The sequence below is a fragment of the Bombina bombina genome, chromosome 5, assembly GCF_027579735.1.
Source record: "Bombina bombina isolate aBomBom1 chromosome 5, aBomBom1.pri, whole genome shotgun sequence".
NCBI lineage: Eukaryota > Metazoa > Chordata > Amphibia > Anura > Bombinatoridae > Bombina > Bombina bombina.
The window spans coordinates 195,072,463-195,090,626 of NC_069503.1; the positions used below are offsets into that span (position 1 = coordinate 195,072,463).

The 18,164-nt window shown below is 39.4% G+C and overlaps 1 protein-coding gene across 2 annotated transcripts in view; it reads left to right on the plus strand.

Moving 5' to 3' along the window:
* The window catches only part of UBE3C (ubiquitin protein ligase E3C), a 551,478-nt gene that overhangs the window by 173,462 nt on the left and 359,852 nt on the right, over positions 1-18,164 (plus strand). For both annotated transcript variants that reach the window (XM_053713824.1, XM_053713825.1), the window contains exons 7-8: positions 1,922-2,079; positions 3,769-3,922. In XM_053713824.1, coding sequence (XP_053569799.1) covers positions 1,922-2,079; positions 3,769-3,922 — 312 coding nt within the window. The remainder of the gene's footprint in view (positions 1-1,921; positions 2,080-3,768; positions 3,923-18,164) is intronic.

Genomic DNA, 18,164 nt, shown 5'->3' on the forward strand with positions numbered 1-18,164 from the left:
TTGCTGACTCCTTTTATTTTTCTTCACTGTGTGTATTCTGAAACTTTTAACAATTTTTGGAATAAAAATTCAAGTTTTTATATAGCCAGTGCTCCGCTTATCCTTTTTTGTTTACATTTTGGAGCAACATATGCTGCCACCCAGATGTCCTCTTTTCCAGGTTCGTCACTGCATTTTCCAGCAGGGCAATGCCAAACCACATTCTGCCTGGATTACAAGCACATAGTTGCATAAACAGATAGTGTGGGTGCTAGCATGGCCTGCCTGCAGACCTGACCTGTCTCCGATTGAGAATGTGTGGCGCATTATGAAGCACAAAATAAGGCAGCAAAGGCCTGTACAGTTTCACAGCTAAAGACGTGTATAATGGCGGAATAGAGGAAATTCTGTGTGCTATACTTAACTGGTGTCTTCAGTGCCCAAACACTTAATAAGTGTTATTAAAAGAAAAGGTGATGTTACACTGTGGTAAACAACTCTACTGTCCCAACTTTTTTGGAGTGTGTTGCAGTCATCAGATTTGAAATGAGTGTATATTTAAAAAAATACATTAAATTTACAAAGTAAAACATCAAATAATGTGCTAATAAAGTGTTTTCAATAATAGTATAATGAATTTTCAAGTGATTTGATTTTTTTTTTTTTTGCATTTTCCATACTGTCCCAACTTTTTCCGAATTGGTGTTGTACTAAAATCTATTTGGTTTGAGATTTAAAGTTTATTTAAATATCTTGCTGCACTTCATTTATAGAGACCTGTTTTTTTCAGTAAAGTTGACTATTCATTATGATCTCACTTAATTTAATCAGAATGAGACCAGCTGTATATGTTTAACATATGGGCTAAATTTATGTACAGAATCTTCAGGTTTAAAACAGCCAATTTTGCTGTTTGCAACATACACTGTAACTCGAGTGTGCTTCTGCAATTTTGGTTTAAGATCGGCTGTTGAAGAGCTACAGGAGTACACTGTAGTCAAGTCTATAAGTATAAGGCAATATATGATTATCCTTGTTAGGTGTCTGGAACCAGGCTAGAAGGAGATGTGATGTAAACGGATGTCAGGGACAGGGCAAAGTTTAATACCAGAGTATCTGTCAAGATCCAAACATCACAGCAGAAGAAGCAGGAAAAAGGATAGTTAAAGTTTTGTTCCAGAAGTCCCCAGCCAGTAAATCAGTCCTCAATCCAAAGCCTTGGAGTGTAAATCAAGATTTAAGCAGGGGTCTAAACCAGGAAAGCTGATCATAGGCAAAAATGCCATGGCTTTCATAAGAATAAGGGAGTGGCCTTTCAACACCTTCCCTAAAGGTTTTGGCACCAAAATAATTGCAGGGTCACTTCTGACGTCAATATTACAAATGGAGCAGGTAACACAAATGGCATGGTTTAATAGAAGTCTGTTGGTCCTATGCGCTAAACTTAGAGCATCCCTCTGAGTCCTCCGACATTGAGAAGCCCATAAAGCACTTATTGCCCATTGGCTGATGAGTATTTCCTAATGCTCCTTGACCGATACGTTCTTCCTGTTAATGCTTATTGGTTAATCGGTACATCCCATCAATGATCATTGGCTACCAAGCAATTTTTATTGATGTTCATTGGCCAATAGGTAAAATGAGCAATTGTTATCTATCAGCTGCTGATCATTGTAGTACCTATTAGCAAATGAGAATGATAAAGAACTACAAAAAAAAACAATATGATTTACTGCTCTTTCATATGAATGAAATAAAATGTAGTTTTGGTACTGTGGATTCATACATTTGAAATAAAATGTATAGTATAACAACAAGATTGTATTGAAACATGTTTACTAAGGTTTGTTTTCTGGCTCTGTTTGCAGAACAGTGCAGTGTTAGGCAACCTAATCGTCTGTTCCGTTCTAACTATTCTGCATGTATTCACTTCCACCTGTAGGTTATTACAGCACTGCCAGGATGACAGTTTGAATGTTGCACTACCTATGAGAATGGTGGAAGTATTTTCATCAGAGAATACATATTTGCCTATTCTGCAAAATCCCACATTGGTGGCATCTTTAGTTGAACAAATTTTGCACTACATGATTCAAAAAGGTCAGTATATTCCGGTGTGAAAAATATGTATGTGATTTGAAAACCCTTCTGAAGCATTGTGTAGCCAAATTATGCCGCAAAATGCTTCTTCTAAACGTGTCACACAGTGTTGATATTTTTCCCTGGATATATAGTTAGTGATAAAAAGTTGTCTTTTCACTGTGCTGAATTTATTGGTAAAGTTATCCCTTTTTTCCCCCTAAAAACAAAACGTTCAGTGATTTTACTTGCTATTTTCTTATGTAACTTTTTCAACTTTAGATTTCTTGTATAATCTCTCTTTTATGGTTGCTATTTTTATTTTCTCTTATACATAGTACATGTAGTAGATGTTGGCAGAATGATATTGGTGCAACTTTGTCCTATGCAAATTTTGCCCCATAAACCTATCCCTGTTATTTATTATTTGTCACAACCATATTTAGATTTAACTATATTAGCTCTCAGAAAGCTTCTCACCACTGGTGGTCTTACAGGGACTTGATCAGGACATCTAGACCCCTGGACTTTAGGCTAAAGAACCCTGATGTAGACTGGAACTTGTTAAAAAGTTCTGGTTAACATGGTGGTAGTCATGGAGGAAAAGTACGTTTACTAATTTGCAATTACTGGTTTCCTACTATTGACGTGTTATAAAAATGGTGTTGAAACATAAACTGCCAAACCTTATTTTGTCAATACCTTTATTTTTAGCACATGCTCCTGTAGAATGATATCAGTACTAGAGGGTGTATGGTTTTTAGAGTAGGAGCAGTAACTAGTTGTCTCCTACATATGCCCCTCTCTTTCTTGTTTGAGCAATTTCTACTAAACTGGAGCTTTTGGTTCTGCTCCTGCAGAAGTTTTTTAAGGATTTTGTTCAGCTAAATAAAGAAGATTTGACCATCTTCGTTCAAAACTCTTTCTGTAGCAAAGGATCAAATTGAACTTGCAAATCTGGTCAGTTAAAAAAAAAAAAAAAAAAAAAGGTAAAAATGAACACATTATGTTCCAGTTTATGTCCTGAAGCAGAATTAATGTGCTTATAATGATCGCAACTCATGGTTGTTATTATGAAATAAAATATAACAAAGGGTATAAAATAATTATTCTGTACCTCTCCCCTATCAACCATTCCAAATATTTTAGCCCCACATTGCTTATCACAAATGCGCTAGATGTTTTTTTTCACATGCCTTCTAGTTCTTTTTCTTTTCTTTTTTTTTTGCTGCCTAATCACATTTTAAAGCAAAACTACATGGTCATGATCTCTATTAAAATATGAGACTGATGTTTCACAGTATAAAATCTGTTATATGCAGAGATATCCCAAATTTTATTCCTAATGAGTCATTTACAAGGTTTAGTTTCAGAAAGAATAATTCCCCGGATAGTCATCCTGCTGTAAAAAAAATAGTGGGATAAAAAGAAAAACATAATGTGAATTTTAAATTATGTTGTGTGCCAAACCTTTTTCTGGTACAGGAATAGTTAATAGTCTAATATATAAACTACCCAGTTTTTTGCTTGTGTTTGGAAAATCACTTAGTATTGTAGGTTTTACTGTCTTGACCTGGATTTTCTGTGTGCCAACAAACTTGTAATTTGTTTTGAACAATTCTTGTGACTATAAAATGTGAATATTGGATAGCAGTCCTGATTGGGTGTGATGCATAAAATAAGGATTGTTTTTGTTTTCTTTGCTTACAGGATACTACAAATCTCTCTACTTGTTAATTAACCACAAACTTCCATCTAGCATTGAATTTACGGATGTCTCCAGAGTTCCTATTGCAAAAATACTTTTAGAAAATTCTTTGAAACCATTGCACTTTACATATGACTCATGCTCCAAAGGTGCTAGGTAAGAGGTTGTTTATATACATCTGCTTATAACATCCAGTGACAGATATTGCAGAAATTTCGGGTTGACCTGCGCATTTAACAAATACTGTGGTGTTTGTTTAGGTGACCATTAAAGTATCATTGAACATATTGAAATCTGTGCATATCCTACAAGGGCTAATTAAGTAAAAAATTGTTTGCATCAAAAATGTTTAAACATTTCTGGCAAATATTTTAAAATAGTTTTAAAAAATAAGCAATATTGCTTACATAGCCATGCTGTCTGGAGTAGTTTGATCCACCCCCCTTATCAGTGTTTAGCATCAGAAACATAGGCATTGTATTTCAACTGAGTTCACAGCAGCTTATTTATAAGGAGTGTTAAAGTCTTGCATTTTACCAAAGCAAAGGTGGATATAGATACAGCCATAAAATGAATTGTGTGGTGGTGTTAGAGCTGTACAATTCAGAAACTTAAAATAAAGGGTTAATGGCGAGGCACTGCAGTATAAATTTGCAGGATATGTAATTAAAGTTCATATTGTTATATTTTGTCTCTATCTCAACTTATTTTATGTCCCTTTTAAATACAGTAGAATTGCATAATCAACAAATACATAATTTAAAGACAACGCAATAAAACTTACTTTGAATTTTTTAACAAACAGTATATTATTTTTTTAATTTCTAAGTTTAGTTTTTTTTCCCTGTCCCCTGTATCATGTGACAGCTGTACAGAAGAGCTGTGAACTCTTTCTTGCACATGCATTGGAAGATCTGGTGCCTCAGAAACCGTGCTCATAAAAGACTGTGCACATCTTTTTACAGTTGTTTGATTTTTACAGGCAAAGCACTACTGAGTGCTAGCTGAACACATCTGGTGAGCCAATGACAAGAGGCATATATGTGCAGACTGCAATCACCAGCTGACTCCCGGTAGTGCATTGCTTCTCCAGAGGCTGCCTAGTTATATTTTTTAACAAAGGATGCAAAGATCACAAAGCAAATTTGATATTAGAAGTAAATTGCAAGGTTGTTTAAAATCGCCTGCTCTGTCTAAATCATGAAAATTTAATTTTGACTTATTATCCCTTTTAAGTATGTGCTTTGAGAAAGCCCAGAGCACAAGACTCGACCTTGTTGGATGTAGGTATTATGTCAACACAGTACGTACGCTGTGTAAAGTTCTGTGTTGCATATTACCTACGTCCAATTGCTTTAAGAGGTTAAACCATCTATAGAATGTTATACTAGACAGCGTGCTGTTGTTTTAGTTCAAACAGGGTATTTTCTTCTTAAAAGGGAAGAGTCCACAGCTGCATTCATTACTTTTGGGAAATACAGAACCTGGCCACCAGGAGGAGGCAAAGACACCCCAGCCAAAGGCTTAAATATCTCCCCTACTTGCCTCATCCCCCAGTCATTCTTTTGCCTTTTGTCACAGGAGGTTGGCAGAGAAGTGTCAGAAGTTCGAGATAGTCTCTCATGGAGAGTAGTACTCTTCGCAATGGGACTGGAGTTGGAAGTAATCCTGTTAGCCACTCAGTGAGAACATGAATGAAAGTTAGAGTCCGGAGATACAGGGAGAGTTTTCCTGCAAACCCATCCCGACTCATATTAACAGCTCCTTGGTAATCAGCGTTGATGGGTTTTGCTGCCTACCTTTCTTCACTCAAGTCCATGTCAGAAGCGAGGCTACTATCTGTCACACTTAAATGGGCCATGTTCCTGTTCCACGGTGTAGATTCCGGTAAGATAGTTTCATTTTATTTCGATATGTGAATGTAATGTTAACGAAACAACGTAGGGTCCCAGTGGGGGTTATTAAACAGGGGGGACTTTTAATCATGTTTGTTATATGGTTCTATCTGCAAATGTGTAGCTATACTTAGGCTCACAACCTTTACGGAACATAATGGCCTTTTAATAACTCGATCTTTCCAGATTGTTCGCCCTTTTCTTTCATGTAATTGGCAAGAGTCCATGAGCTAGTGACATATGGGATATACAATCCTACCAGGAGGGGCAAAGTTTCCCAAACCTCAAAATGCCTATAAATACACCCCTCACCACACCCACAATTCAGTTTTACAAACTTTGCCTCCTATGGAGGTGGTGAAGTAAGTTTGTGCTAAGATTTCTACGTTGATATGCGCTTCTCAGCATTGTTGAAGCCCGATTCCTCTCAGAGTACAGCGAATGTCAGAGGGACGTGAAGGGAGTATCACTTATTGAATACGATGATTTCCCTAACGGGGGTCTTTTTCATGGGTTCTCTGTTATCGGTCGAAGAGATTCATCTCCTACCTCCCTTTTCAGATTGACGATATACTCTCAAATTTACCATTACCTCTACTAAAGAACTGTTTTAGTACTGGTTTGGCTATCTGCTATATGTGGATGGGTGTCTTTTGGTAAGTATGTTTCTCCAACATAGGTGTGTCCGGTCCACGGCGTCATCCTTGTGGGATATTCTCTTCCCCAACAGGAAATGGCAAAGAGCCCAGCAAAGCTGGTCACATGATCCCTCCTAGGCTCCGCCTTCCCCAGTCATTCTCTTTGCCGTTGTACAGGCAACATCTCCACGGAGATGGCTTAGAGTTTTTTGGTGTTTAAATGTAGTTTTTATTCTTCAATCAAGAGTTTGTTATTTTAAAATAGTGCTGGTATGTACTATTTACTCTGAAACAGGAAAGAGATGAAGATTTCTGTTTGTAAAAGGAAAATGATTTTAGCAACCGTTACTAAAATCTATGGCTGTTTCCACACAGGACTGTTGAGAGGAATTAACTTCAGTTGGGGGAAACACTGAGCAGACTTTTGCTGCTTGAGGTATGACACATTTCTAACAAGACTCGGTAATGCTGGAAGCTGTCATTTTCCCTATGGGAACCGGTAAGCCATTTTCTTAGTTTAAGTAAAAGAATAAAGGGCTTCATTAGGGCTTAAAAAACTGGTAGACATTTTTCTGGGCTAAAACGATTACTTTACTAAGTATATTTGGCAGATTATTACTTTTAATAGTTGTTAAATCTTGGGGATTGTTTTAATAAAAACGGCAGGCACTGTATTGGACACCTTTTTCACTGGGGGCCTTTTCTAGTCATAGACAGAGCCTCATTTTCGCGCCTCTAATGCGCAGTTGTTTTTGGAAAGCATGGCATGCAGATGCATGTGTGAGGAGCTAAGAACCACTGAAAAAGCTTATAGAAGGCATCATTTGGTATCGTATTCCCCTCTGGGCTTGGTTGGGTCTCAGCAAAGCAGATACCTGGGACTGTATAGGGGTTAAATGTTAAAACGGCTCCGGTTCCGTTATTTTAAGGGTTAAAGCTTTCAAATTTGGTGTGCAATACTTTTAAGGCTTTAAGTTACTGTGGTGAAATTTTGGTGAAATTTGAACAATTCCTTCATACTTTTTCACATATTCAGTAATAAAGTGTGTTCAGTTTGAAATTTAAAGGGACAGTAACGGTTTTATTGTAAAACGTTTTTTGTGCTTTGTTGACAAGTTTAAGCCTGTTTAACATGTCTGAACCATCAGATAACGATGTTCTATATGTATGAAAGCCAATTTGTCTCCCCATTTAAATATATGTGATATATTTGTGTCATAATGTCCAAACAAAGTAGGGATAATAATGCCATAGATATGATATTGCCCAAGATGATTCCTCTAATGAGGGGAGTAAGCATGGTACTGCATCATCCCCTTCTGTGTCTACACCAGTTTTGCCCACACAAGAGGCCCCTAGTACATCTAGTGCGCCAATACTTATTATCATACAACAATTAATGGCTGTAATGGATAATTCTATTGCATGCATTTTTTCCAAAATGCCTACTTATCAGAGAAAGCGTGATTGCTCTATTTTAAACACTGAAGAGCAAGAGGACGCTGATGATATCTGTTCTGACATACCCTCACACCTATCTGAAGGGGCCAGGAGGGAGGTTTTGTCTGAGGGAGAAATTTCAGATTCAGGGAAAATTTCTCAACAAGCAGAACCTGATATTGTAACTTTTAAATTTAAATTTCAACATCTCCACGCACTACTTAAGGAGGTATTATCTACTCTGGATGATTGTGACAATTTGGTCATTCCAGAGAAATTAGGTAAGATGGACAAGTTCCTAGAGGTTCCGGTGCCCCCCGATGTTTTTCCTATACCCAAGCGGGTGGCGGACATAGTAAATAAGGAGTGGGAAAGGCCCGGCATACCTTTTGTCCTCCCCCTATATTTAAGAAATTAGTTCCTATAGTCGACCCCAGAAAGGACTTATAGCATACAGTCCCCAAGGTCGAGGGGGCGGTTTCTACTCTAAACAAACGCACTTCTATTCCTATAGAAGATAGTTGTGCTTTCAAGATCCTATGGATTAAAGGTTAGAGGGTTTGCTTAAAAAGAGTTTGTTCAGCAAGGTTACCTTCTACAACCAATTTCATGCATTGTTCCTGTCACTACAGCTGCGTGTTTCTGGTTCGAAGATCTAGAAAAGTCGCTCAATAAAGAATCTTCGTACGAGGAGGTTTTGGACAGAGTTCAAGCTCTTAAATTGGCTAACTCTTTTTTATTTTAGATGCCGCTTTGCAATTAGCTAGATTAGCGGCGAATAATTCAGGGTTTGCTATCGTGGCGTGCAGAGCGCTTTTGCTTAACATCCCTTTCAAGGGTAAAACACTGTTTGGCCCTGACTTGAAAGTGATTATTTCAGACATCACTGGGGGAAAGGGCCACGCCCTTCCTCTGGATAGGTCTTTTAAGGCTAAAAAGAAGCCAAATTTTCGTCCCTTTCGCAGAAACGGACCAGCCTCAAATTCTACACCCTCTAAGCAAGAGGGTAATACTTCTCAAACCAAGCCAGCCTGGAGGCCGATGCAAGGCTGGAACAAGGGTAAGCAGGCCAAGTCACCTGCCACTGCTACCAAAACAGCATGAAGTGTTGGCCCCCGATCTGGGAAGGATCTGGTGGGGGGCAGACTTTCTCTCTTTGCTCAGGCTGGGGCAAGAGATGTTCAGGATCCTTGGGCGCTAGAAATAGTTTCTCAAGGTTATCTCCTGGAATTCAGGGAACTACCCCCAAGGGGAAGGTTCCACGGGTCTCAATTATCTTCGAACAGGCATTCTTACACTGTGTAGAAGACCTGTTAAGCATGGGAGTGATTCATCCTGTTCCATTAGGAGAACAAGGGATGGGTTTTTACTCCAACCTGTTCATAATTCCCAAAAAAGAGGGAACATTCAGACCTATTTTAGATCTCAAGATTCTAAACAAGTTTCTAAGGGTTTCATCATTCGAAATGGAAACCATTCGAACGATCCTTCCTACCATCCAGAAAGGTCAATTCATGACCACGGTGGACTTAAAGGATGCGTACCTACGTATTCCTATCCACAAGGAACATTTTCGGTTCCTAAGGTTCGCCTTTCTGGACAAGCATTACCTGTGGCACATCCATTCGGATTAGCCACTGCTCCAAGGATTTTCACAAGGGTACTAGGGTCCCTTCTAGCGGTGCTAAGACCAAGGGGCATTGCAGTAGTACCTTACTTGGACGACATCCTGATTCAAGTGTCGTCTCTGTCAAAAGCAAGGGCTCATACGGACATTGTCCTAGCCTTTCTCAGATCTCACAGGTGGAAAGTGAACATAGAAAAAAGTTCTCTGTCCCCGTCAACAAGAGTTCCCTTCTTGGGAACAATAATAGTTTCCTTAGAAATGAAGGTTTTTCTGACAGAGGCCAGAAAATCAAAACTTCTAAGCTCTTGTCATGTACTTCATTCTGTTCTTCTTCCTTCCATAGCGCAGTCCATGGAAGTAATAGGTTTGATGGTTGCGGCAATGGACATAGTTCCTTTTGCATGAATTCATCTAAGACCATTGCACCTGGGCATGCTCAGACAGTGGAATGGGGATTATACAGACTTGTCTCCGACGATACAAGTAGATCAAATAACCAGAGATTCACTCCGTTGGTGGCTGACCCTGGACAACCTGTCACAGGGAATGAGCTTCCGCAGACCAGAATAGGTCATTGTCACGACCGACGCCAGTCTGGTGGGCTGGGGCGCGGTCTGGGAACCCCTGAAAACTCAGGGTCTATGGTTTCGGGAAGACTCTCTTCTCCCGATAAACATAATGGAACTGAGAGCGATATTCAATGCTCTCAAGGCTTGGCCTCGACTAGCAAAGGCCAAATTCATAAGGTTTCAATCAGACATCATGACGACTGTTACATATATCAACCATCAGGGGGTAACAAGGAGTTCCCTGGCGATGGAGGAGCATCCGGGGGAGTGGGAACTCCATCTGGAAATCTTTGCCCAAATAACTCAATTATGGGGCATTCCAGACATGGTTCTGATGGCCTCTCGTCAGAACTTCATGGTCCCTTGTTACGGGTCCAAATCCAGGGATCCCAAGGCGACTCTATTGGATACAATAGTAGCACCTTGAATCTTCAACCTAGCTTATGTATTCCCACCGTTTCCTCTCATTCCCAGGCTGGTAGCCAGGATCAATCTGGAGAGGGCTTCGGTGACCTTGATAGTTCCTGTGTGGCCACGCAGGACTTGGTATGCAGACCTGGTGAATGTGTCATCGGCTCCACCATGGAAGCTACCTTTGAGACAGGACCTTCTTATTCAGGGTCCATTCGAACATCCGAATCTGGTTTTCCTCCAACTGACTGCTTGGAGTTTGAACGCTTGATTTTATCAAAGCGTGGGTTTTCAGATTCTGTAATAGATACTCTTATTCAGGCTAGAAAGCCTGTAACTAGAAAAATTTACCATAATATATGGAAAAAATATATCTGTTGGTGTGAATCTAAAGGATTCCCATAGAACAAGATAAAAATTCCTAAGATTCTTTCCTTTCTACAAGAAGGTTTGGAGAAAGGATTTTCTGCGAGTTCTCTGAAGGGACAGATCTCTGCTTTATCTGTTTTACTTCACAAAAGGCTGGCAGCTGTGCCAGACGTTTAAGCGTTTGTTCAGGCTCTGGTTAGAATCAAGCCTGTTTACAGACCTTTGACTCTTCCCTGGAGTCTTAATCTAGTTCTTTCAGTTCTTCAAGGGGTTCCGTTTGAACCCTTACATTCCGTAGATATTAAGTTATTATCTTGGAAAGTTTTGTTTTAGGTTGCAATTTCTTCCGCTAGAAGAGTTTCTGAGTTATCTGCTCTGCAGTGTTCTCCACCCTATCTGGTCCATGCAGATAAGGTGGTTTTTATATACTGAGCCTGGTTTTCTTCCGAAGGTTGTTTCCAACAAAAATATTAACCAGGAGATAGTTGTACCTTCTTTGTGTCCGAGTCCAGTTTCATAGAAGGAACGTTTGTTACACAATTTGGACGTTGTCCGTGCTCTAAAATTCTATTTAGATGCTACAAAGGATTTCAGACAAACATCTTCCTTGTTTGTTGTTTATTCTGGTAAAAGGAGAGGTCAAAAAGCAACTTCTACCTCTCTATCTTTTTGGCTTAAAAGCATCATCAGATTGGCTTATGAGACTGCCGGACGGCAGCCTCCTGAAAGAATCACAGCTCATTCCACTAGGGCCGTGGCTTCTACATGGGCCTTTAAGAACGAGGCTTCTGTTGATCAGATATGTAAGGCAGCGACTTGGTCTTCACTGCACACTTTTACCAAATTTTACAATTTTGATACTTTTGCTTCTTCTGAGGCTATTTTTGGGAGAAAGGTTTTGCAAACCGTGGTGCCTTCCATCTAGGTGACCTGATTTGCTCCCTCCCATCATCCGTGTCCTAAAGCTTTGGTATTGGTTCCCACAAGTAAGGATGACGCCGTGGACCCGACACACCTATGTTGGAGAAAACAGAATTTATGTTTACCTGATAAATTACTTTCTCCAACGGTGTGTCCGGTCCACGGCCCGCCCTGGTTTTTTAATCAGGTCTGATGATTTATTTTCTTTAACTACAGTCACCACGGTATCATATGATTTCTCCTATGCAAATATTCCTCCTTTACGTCGGTCGAATGACTGGGGAAGGCGGAGCCTAGGAGGGATCATGTGACCAGCTTTGCTGGGCTCTTTGCCATTTCCTGTTGGGGAAGAGAATATCCCACAAGTAAGGATGACGCCGTGGACCGGACACACCGTTGGAGAAAGTAATTTATCAGGTAAACATAAATTCTGTTTTTCATTTACTTAAGACACTCTCAGCTATGGTTTGGCACTTTATGCAAATTATGTAAAGTTCTAAATATATGTATTGTACTTATATTTGCCATGAGTCAGGTTCATGTATTTCCTTCTGCAGACTCTCAGTTTCATATTTGGGAATATAAACACTTAAGAAATTTATTTCTTACCTGGGGTTAGTCTTTTTTCAATTTGACTACTTTTGTATTTGTGGGTATTAGGCCCGCGGGTGCGTCAAATGTTAGACTTTATTGCGTCATTTTTTGGCGAGAATTTTTTTGGCGCGGGAAATTACGTTTTTGACGCAACTTCGTCATTTCCAGCGTCATACGTGACGTCAAGACCTTTTCACACGGAGGCGTCTTAGTGACGCAAGTGTGTCATTTCCGGTCATTTTTGGCGCCAAAAAAGTTTTCATTATTTCTATACCCCATTGTTGTTTGCCTCCTGTTTTCTTTTCTATCAAGAGGCCTATGCTTTTGCATTTTTTCCCATTCCTGAAACTGTCATTTCAGGAAATAGATAATTTTGCTTTATATGTTGTTTTTTCTCTTACATTGAGCAAGATGTCTCAATCTGATCCTGTCTCTGAAGTTTCTTCTGGAACATTGCTGCCTGACATCGGTTCTACCAAAGTTAAGTGCATTTGTTGTAAACTTGTAGAAATTATTCCACCGAATGCCGTTTGTAATAGTTGTCATGATAAACTTTTACATGCAGATAGTGTCTCTGTCAGTAATAGTGCATTGCCAGTTGCAGTTCCTTCAACTTCTAATGTGCATGATATACCTGTAAATTTTAAAGAATTTGTTTCTGAATCTATTATGAAGGCTTTGTCTGCTTTTCCACCTTCTAATAAACGTAAAAGGTCTTTTAAAACTTCTCATTTAGCTGATGAAATTTCAAATGACCAACAGCATAATAATTCATCCTCTTCTGATGAGGATCTATCTGAAACAGAAGATCCTTCCTCAGATATTGACACTGACAAATCTACTTATTTATTTAAAATAGAGTATATGCGTTCTTTATTAAAAGTGTTAATTACTTTGGATATTGAGGTAACCAGTCCTATTGACGTTCAGTCTAATAAACGTTTAAATGCTGTTTTTAAACCTCCTGTGGTTTCTCCAGGTGTTTTTCCTATTCCTGAGGCTATTTCTGATATGATTTCTAGGGAATGGAATAAGCCAGGTACTTCCTTTATTCCTTCTTCAAGGTTTAAGAGATTGTATCCTTTGCCAGCAAAATCTATAGAGTTTTGGGAAAAAATCCCCAAAGTTGATGGGGCTATTTCTACTCTTGCTAAACGTACCACTATTCCTATGGAAGATAGCACTTCCTTTAAGGATCCTTTAGATAGGAAGCTTGAATCTTATCTAAGGAAGGCCTATTTATATTCAGGTCATCTTCTCAGACCTGCTATTTCTTTAGGTGATGTTGCGGCTGCTTCAACTTTCTAGTTGGAAAATTTAGCGCAAAATGAATTGGATTCTGACATATCTAGCATTGTTCGCCTACTACAACATGCTAATCATTTTATTTGTGATGCCATTTTTGATATTATCAAAATTGATGTTAGATCCATGTCTTTAGCTGTATTAGCTAGAAGAGCTTTGTGGCTTAAATCTTGGAATGCTGATATGACATCTAAATCTAGATTACTATCTCTTTCTTTCCAAGGTAGTAATTTATTTGGTTCTCAGTAGGATTCTATTATTTCAACTATCACTGGAGGAAAAGGTGTTTTTTTGCCTCAGGATAAAAAAACCTAAGGGTAAATCTAAGGCTTCTAACCGTTTTCGTTCCTTTCGTCAGAATAAGGAACAAAAACTCAATCCTCCTCCCAAGGAATCTGCTTCCAGTTGGAAGCCTTCCTCAAATTGGAATAAATCCAAGCCATTTAGGAAACCAAAGTCTGCCCCTAAGTCCGCATGAAGGTGCGGCCCTCATTCCAGCTCAGCTGGTAGGGGGCAGATTAAGGTTTTTCAAGGATTTTTGGATAAAATCTGTCCAAAATCATTGGATTCAGAGCATTGTCTCTCAAGGGTATCGAATAGGATTAAAAATAAGACCTCCTGTGAGAAGATTTTTTCTCTTGCACATTCCTGTAAATCCAGTAAAAGCTCAGGCTTTTCTGAAGTGTGTTTCAGACCTGGAGTCTTCAGGGGTAATCATGCCAGTTCCTCCTCAGGAACAAGGTTTGGAGTTTTATTCAAACCTATTCATTGTACCAAAGAAAGAAAATTTGTTCAGACCAGTTCTGGATCTGAAAATTTTGAATCGTTATGTAAGAGTACCAACTTTCAAGATGGTGACGATAAGGACTATTCTGCCTTTTGTTCAGCAAGGACATTATATGTCCACAATAGACTTGCAGGATGCATACCTTCATATTCCGATTCATCCAGAACGCTATCAGTTTCTGAGATTCTCGTTTCTAGACAAGCATTACCAATTTGTTGCTCTTCCATTTGGCCTAGCAACAGCTCCAAGAATCTTTTCAAAGGTTCTGGGTGCCCTATTATCTGTAATCAGAGAACAGGGTATTGCGGTGTTTCCTTATTTGGACGATATCTTGGTACTAGCTCAGTCTTTACATACTGCAGAATCTCACACGAATCAACTAGTGTTGTTTCTTTGGAAACATGGTTGGAGGATCAATTTACCAAAAAGTTTCTTGATTCCTCAGACAAGGGTCACCTTTTTAGGCTTCCAGATAGATTCATTGTCCATGACTCTGTCTCTAACAGACAAGAGACGTTTAAGATTGGTCGCAGCATGTCGGCTCCTTCAGTCTCAGTTATTCCCTTCAGTGGCTATGTGCATGGAAGTTTTAGGTCTCATGACTGCAGCATCGGACGCAATCCCCTTCGCTCGTTTTCACATGAGACCTCTACAGCTTTGTATGCTGAATCAATGGTGCAGGGATTATACAAAGATATCACAATTCATATCCTTGAATCCCAATGTACGACACTCTCTGACATGGTGGATAGATCACCATCGTTTGGTTCAAGGGGCTTCTTTTGTTCGCCCAACCTGGACTGTGATCACAACAGATGCGAGTCTTTCAGGTTGGGGAGCTGTTTAAGGGTCTCTGACAGCACAAGGGGTTTGGAAATCTCAAGAGGCGAGATTACCAATAAATATTTTAGAACTCCGTGCAATTTTCAGGGCTCTTCAGTTTTGGCCTCTACTAAAGAGAGAACCGTTCATTTGTTTTCAGACAGACAATATCACAACTGTGGCTTATGTCAATCATCAGGGTGGGACTCACAGTCCCCAAGCTATGAAAGAAGTATCTCGGATACTTGCTTGGGCGGAATCCAGCTCCTGTCTAATCTCTGCGGTGCATATCCCAGGTGTAGACAATTGGGAGGCGGATTATCTCAGCCGCCAGACTTTACTTCCAGGGGAGTGGTCTCTCCATCCAGATGTGTTTTCTCAGATTGTTCAGATGTGGGGGCTTCCAGAGAGAGATCTCATGGCCTCTCATCTAAACAAGAAACTTCCCATATACCTGTCCAGGTCCAGGGATGTTCAGGCGGAAGCAGTGGATGCGTTGACACTTCCTTGGTGTTATCAACCTTCTTACATCTTCCCGCCTCTAGTTCTCCTTCCAAGAGTGATTTCCAAAATCATCATGGAACAGTCTTTTGTGTTGCTGGTGGCTGCAGCATGGCCACACAGGTTTTGGTATGCGGATCTGGTTCGGATGTCCAGTTGCCCGCCTTGGCCACTTCCGTTACGGCCGGACCTACTATCTCAAGTTCCGTTTTTCCATCAGGATCTCAAATCATTAAATTTGAAGGTATGGAAATTGAACGCTTAGTTCTAAGTCAGAGAGGTTTCTCTGATTCAGTGATCAATACTATGTTACAAGCTCGTAAATCTGTCTCTAGAAAGATTTATTATAGAGTTTTTTAAGACTTACATTTCATGGTGTTCTTCTCATAATTTCTCCTGGCATTCTTTTAGAATTCCTAGAATTTTGCAGTTTCTTCAGGATGGTTTGGATAAAGGTTTGTCTGCAAGTTCCTTGAAAGGACAAATCTCCGCTCTTTCTGTTTTATTTCACAGAAAAATTGCTATACTTCCTGATATACACTGTTTTGTACAGGCTTTAGTTCGTATTGTCATTAAGTCAATTTCTCCTCCTTGGAGTCTTAATTTGGTTCTGAGGGCTTTACAGGCTCCTCCATTTGAACCTATGCATTCTTTGGACATTAAACTACTTTCATGGAAAGTGTTGTTCCTTTTGGCTATCTCTTCTGCTAGAAGAGTTTCTGAGCTATCTGCTCTTTCTTGTGAGTCTCCTTTTCTGATTTTTCATCAGGATAAGGCAGTTTTGCAGACTTCTTTTCAATTTTTACCTAAGGTTGTGAATTCTAACAACATTAGTAGAGAAATTGTTGTCCCTTCTTTATGTCCTAATCCTAAGAATTCTTTGGAGAAATCCTTACATTCTTTGGATGTGGTAAGAGCTTTGAAATATTATATGGAAGCTACTAAAGATTTCAGGAAGACTTCCAGTCTATTTGTTTTATTTTCTGGTCCTAGGAAAGGTCAGAAGGCTTCTGCTATTTCCTTGGCTTCTTGGTTGAAACTTTTGATTCATCAAGCTTATTTGGAGTCGGGTCAAACCCCGCCTCAGAGAATTACAGCTCATTCTACTAGATCAGTCTCTACTTCATAGGCTTTTAAGAATGAAGCTTCAGTTGATCAGATTTGCAAAGCAGCCACTTGGTCTTCTTTGCATACATTTACTAAATTTTACCATTTTGATGTATTTGCTTCTTCGGAAGCAGTTTTTGGTAGAAAAGTTCTTCAGGCAGCTTTTTCAGTTTGATTCTTCTGCTTTTTTGATTTAAGTTTTTTTCTTTCAAAAGTGAAAATAACTTATTTTTGGGTTGTGGATTATTTCTCAGCGGATTATGGCTGTTTTTTGTTTTATTCCCTCCCTCTCTAGTGACTCTTGAGTGGAAGACTCCACATCTTGGGTATTGATATCCCATATGTCACTAGCTCATGGACTCTTGCCAATTACATGAAAGAAAACATAATTTATGTAAGAACTTACCTGATAAATTAATTTCTTTCATATTGGCAAGAGTCCATGAGGCCCACCCTTTTTTATGGTGGTTATGATTTTTTGTATAAAGCACAATTATTTCCAAATTTCCTTTGTTGATGCTTTCTACTCCTTTCTTTATCACCCCACTGCTTGGCTATTCGTTAAACTGAATTGTGGGTGTGGTGAGGGGTGTATTTATAGGCATTTTGAGGTTTGGGAAACTTTGCCCCTCCTGGTAGGATTGTATATCCCATATGTCACTAGCTCATGGACTCTTGCCAATATGAAAGAAATGAATTTATCAGGTAAGTTCTTACATAAATTATGTTTTTGTGACTGGCAGGGTGCACCTTGTGACGGGTGCGATTACGTTAGAGCTTGGCGAGAACAGCAGCCATTAGCTCCGGTTGGGACCAGACTGTGAGTCTGTTTTTCTGAGTGAGACCAGATCGTTTTACCAGTCCTTTGGGGCAGGTAGGCGCCACAGCAGAGCTGTGGCGAGGTGCAGGGGCAGTTTAACAATTTTTCTCTGCATAACGCTTTTTGTGTGCTAAACACTCGAATTAAAGGGTTAACTCTTCTGTTTACTTGTGGTGCAATATCCGATTGCACATTAGTTTCACACATAATCGAAATTAATCATTTTGCATAACGTTTTAGCAATTTTGAAAAAACAGTGTACTCTTTTTATTCTTAAAGGCGCAGTACTCATTTTTTTTGCTGATTGTTTTTCCTATGTAATAAAGGTTGTTAACGACTTGTACTGTTATTACTAGTCTGTTCAACATGTCTGACATTGAAGAAAGTCAGTGTTCTAGGTATTTAGAAGCCATTGTGGAACCCCCTCTTACATTGTGTCGTCCTTATACTGAAAGGGCCCTACACTGTAAAAAATATATTTTAGGAAATGAAAGTGTGCCTAAGGATGATTCTCAGTCTGAAGAGAATCAGGATATGCCATCCAATTCTCCCCAAGTGTCACAATCTTTAACGCCCACACAAGCGACGCCAA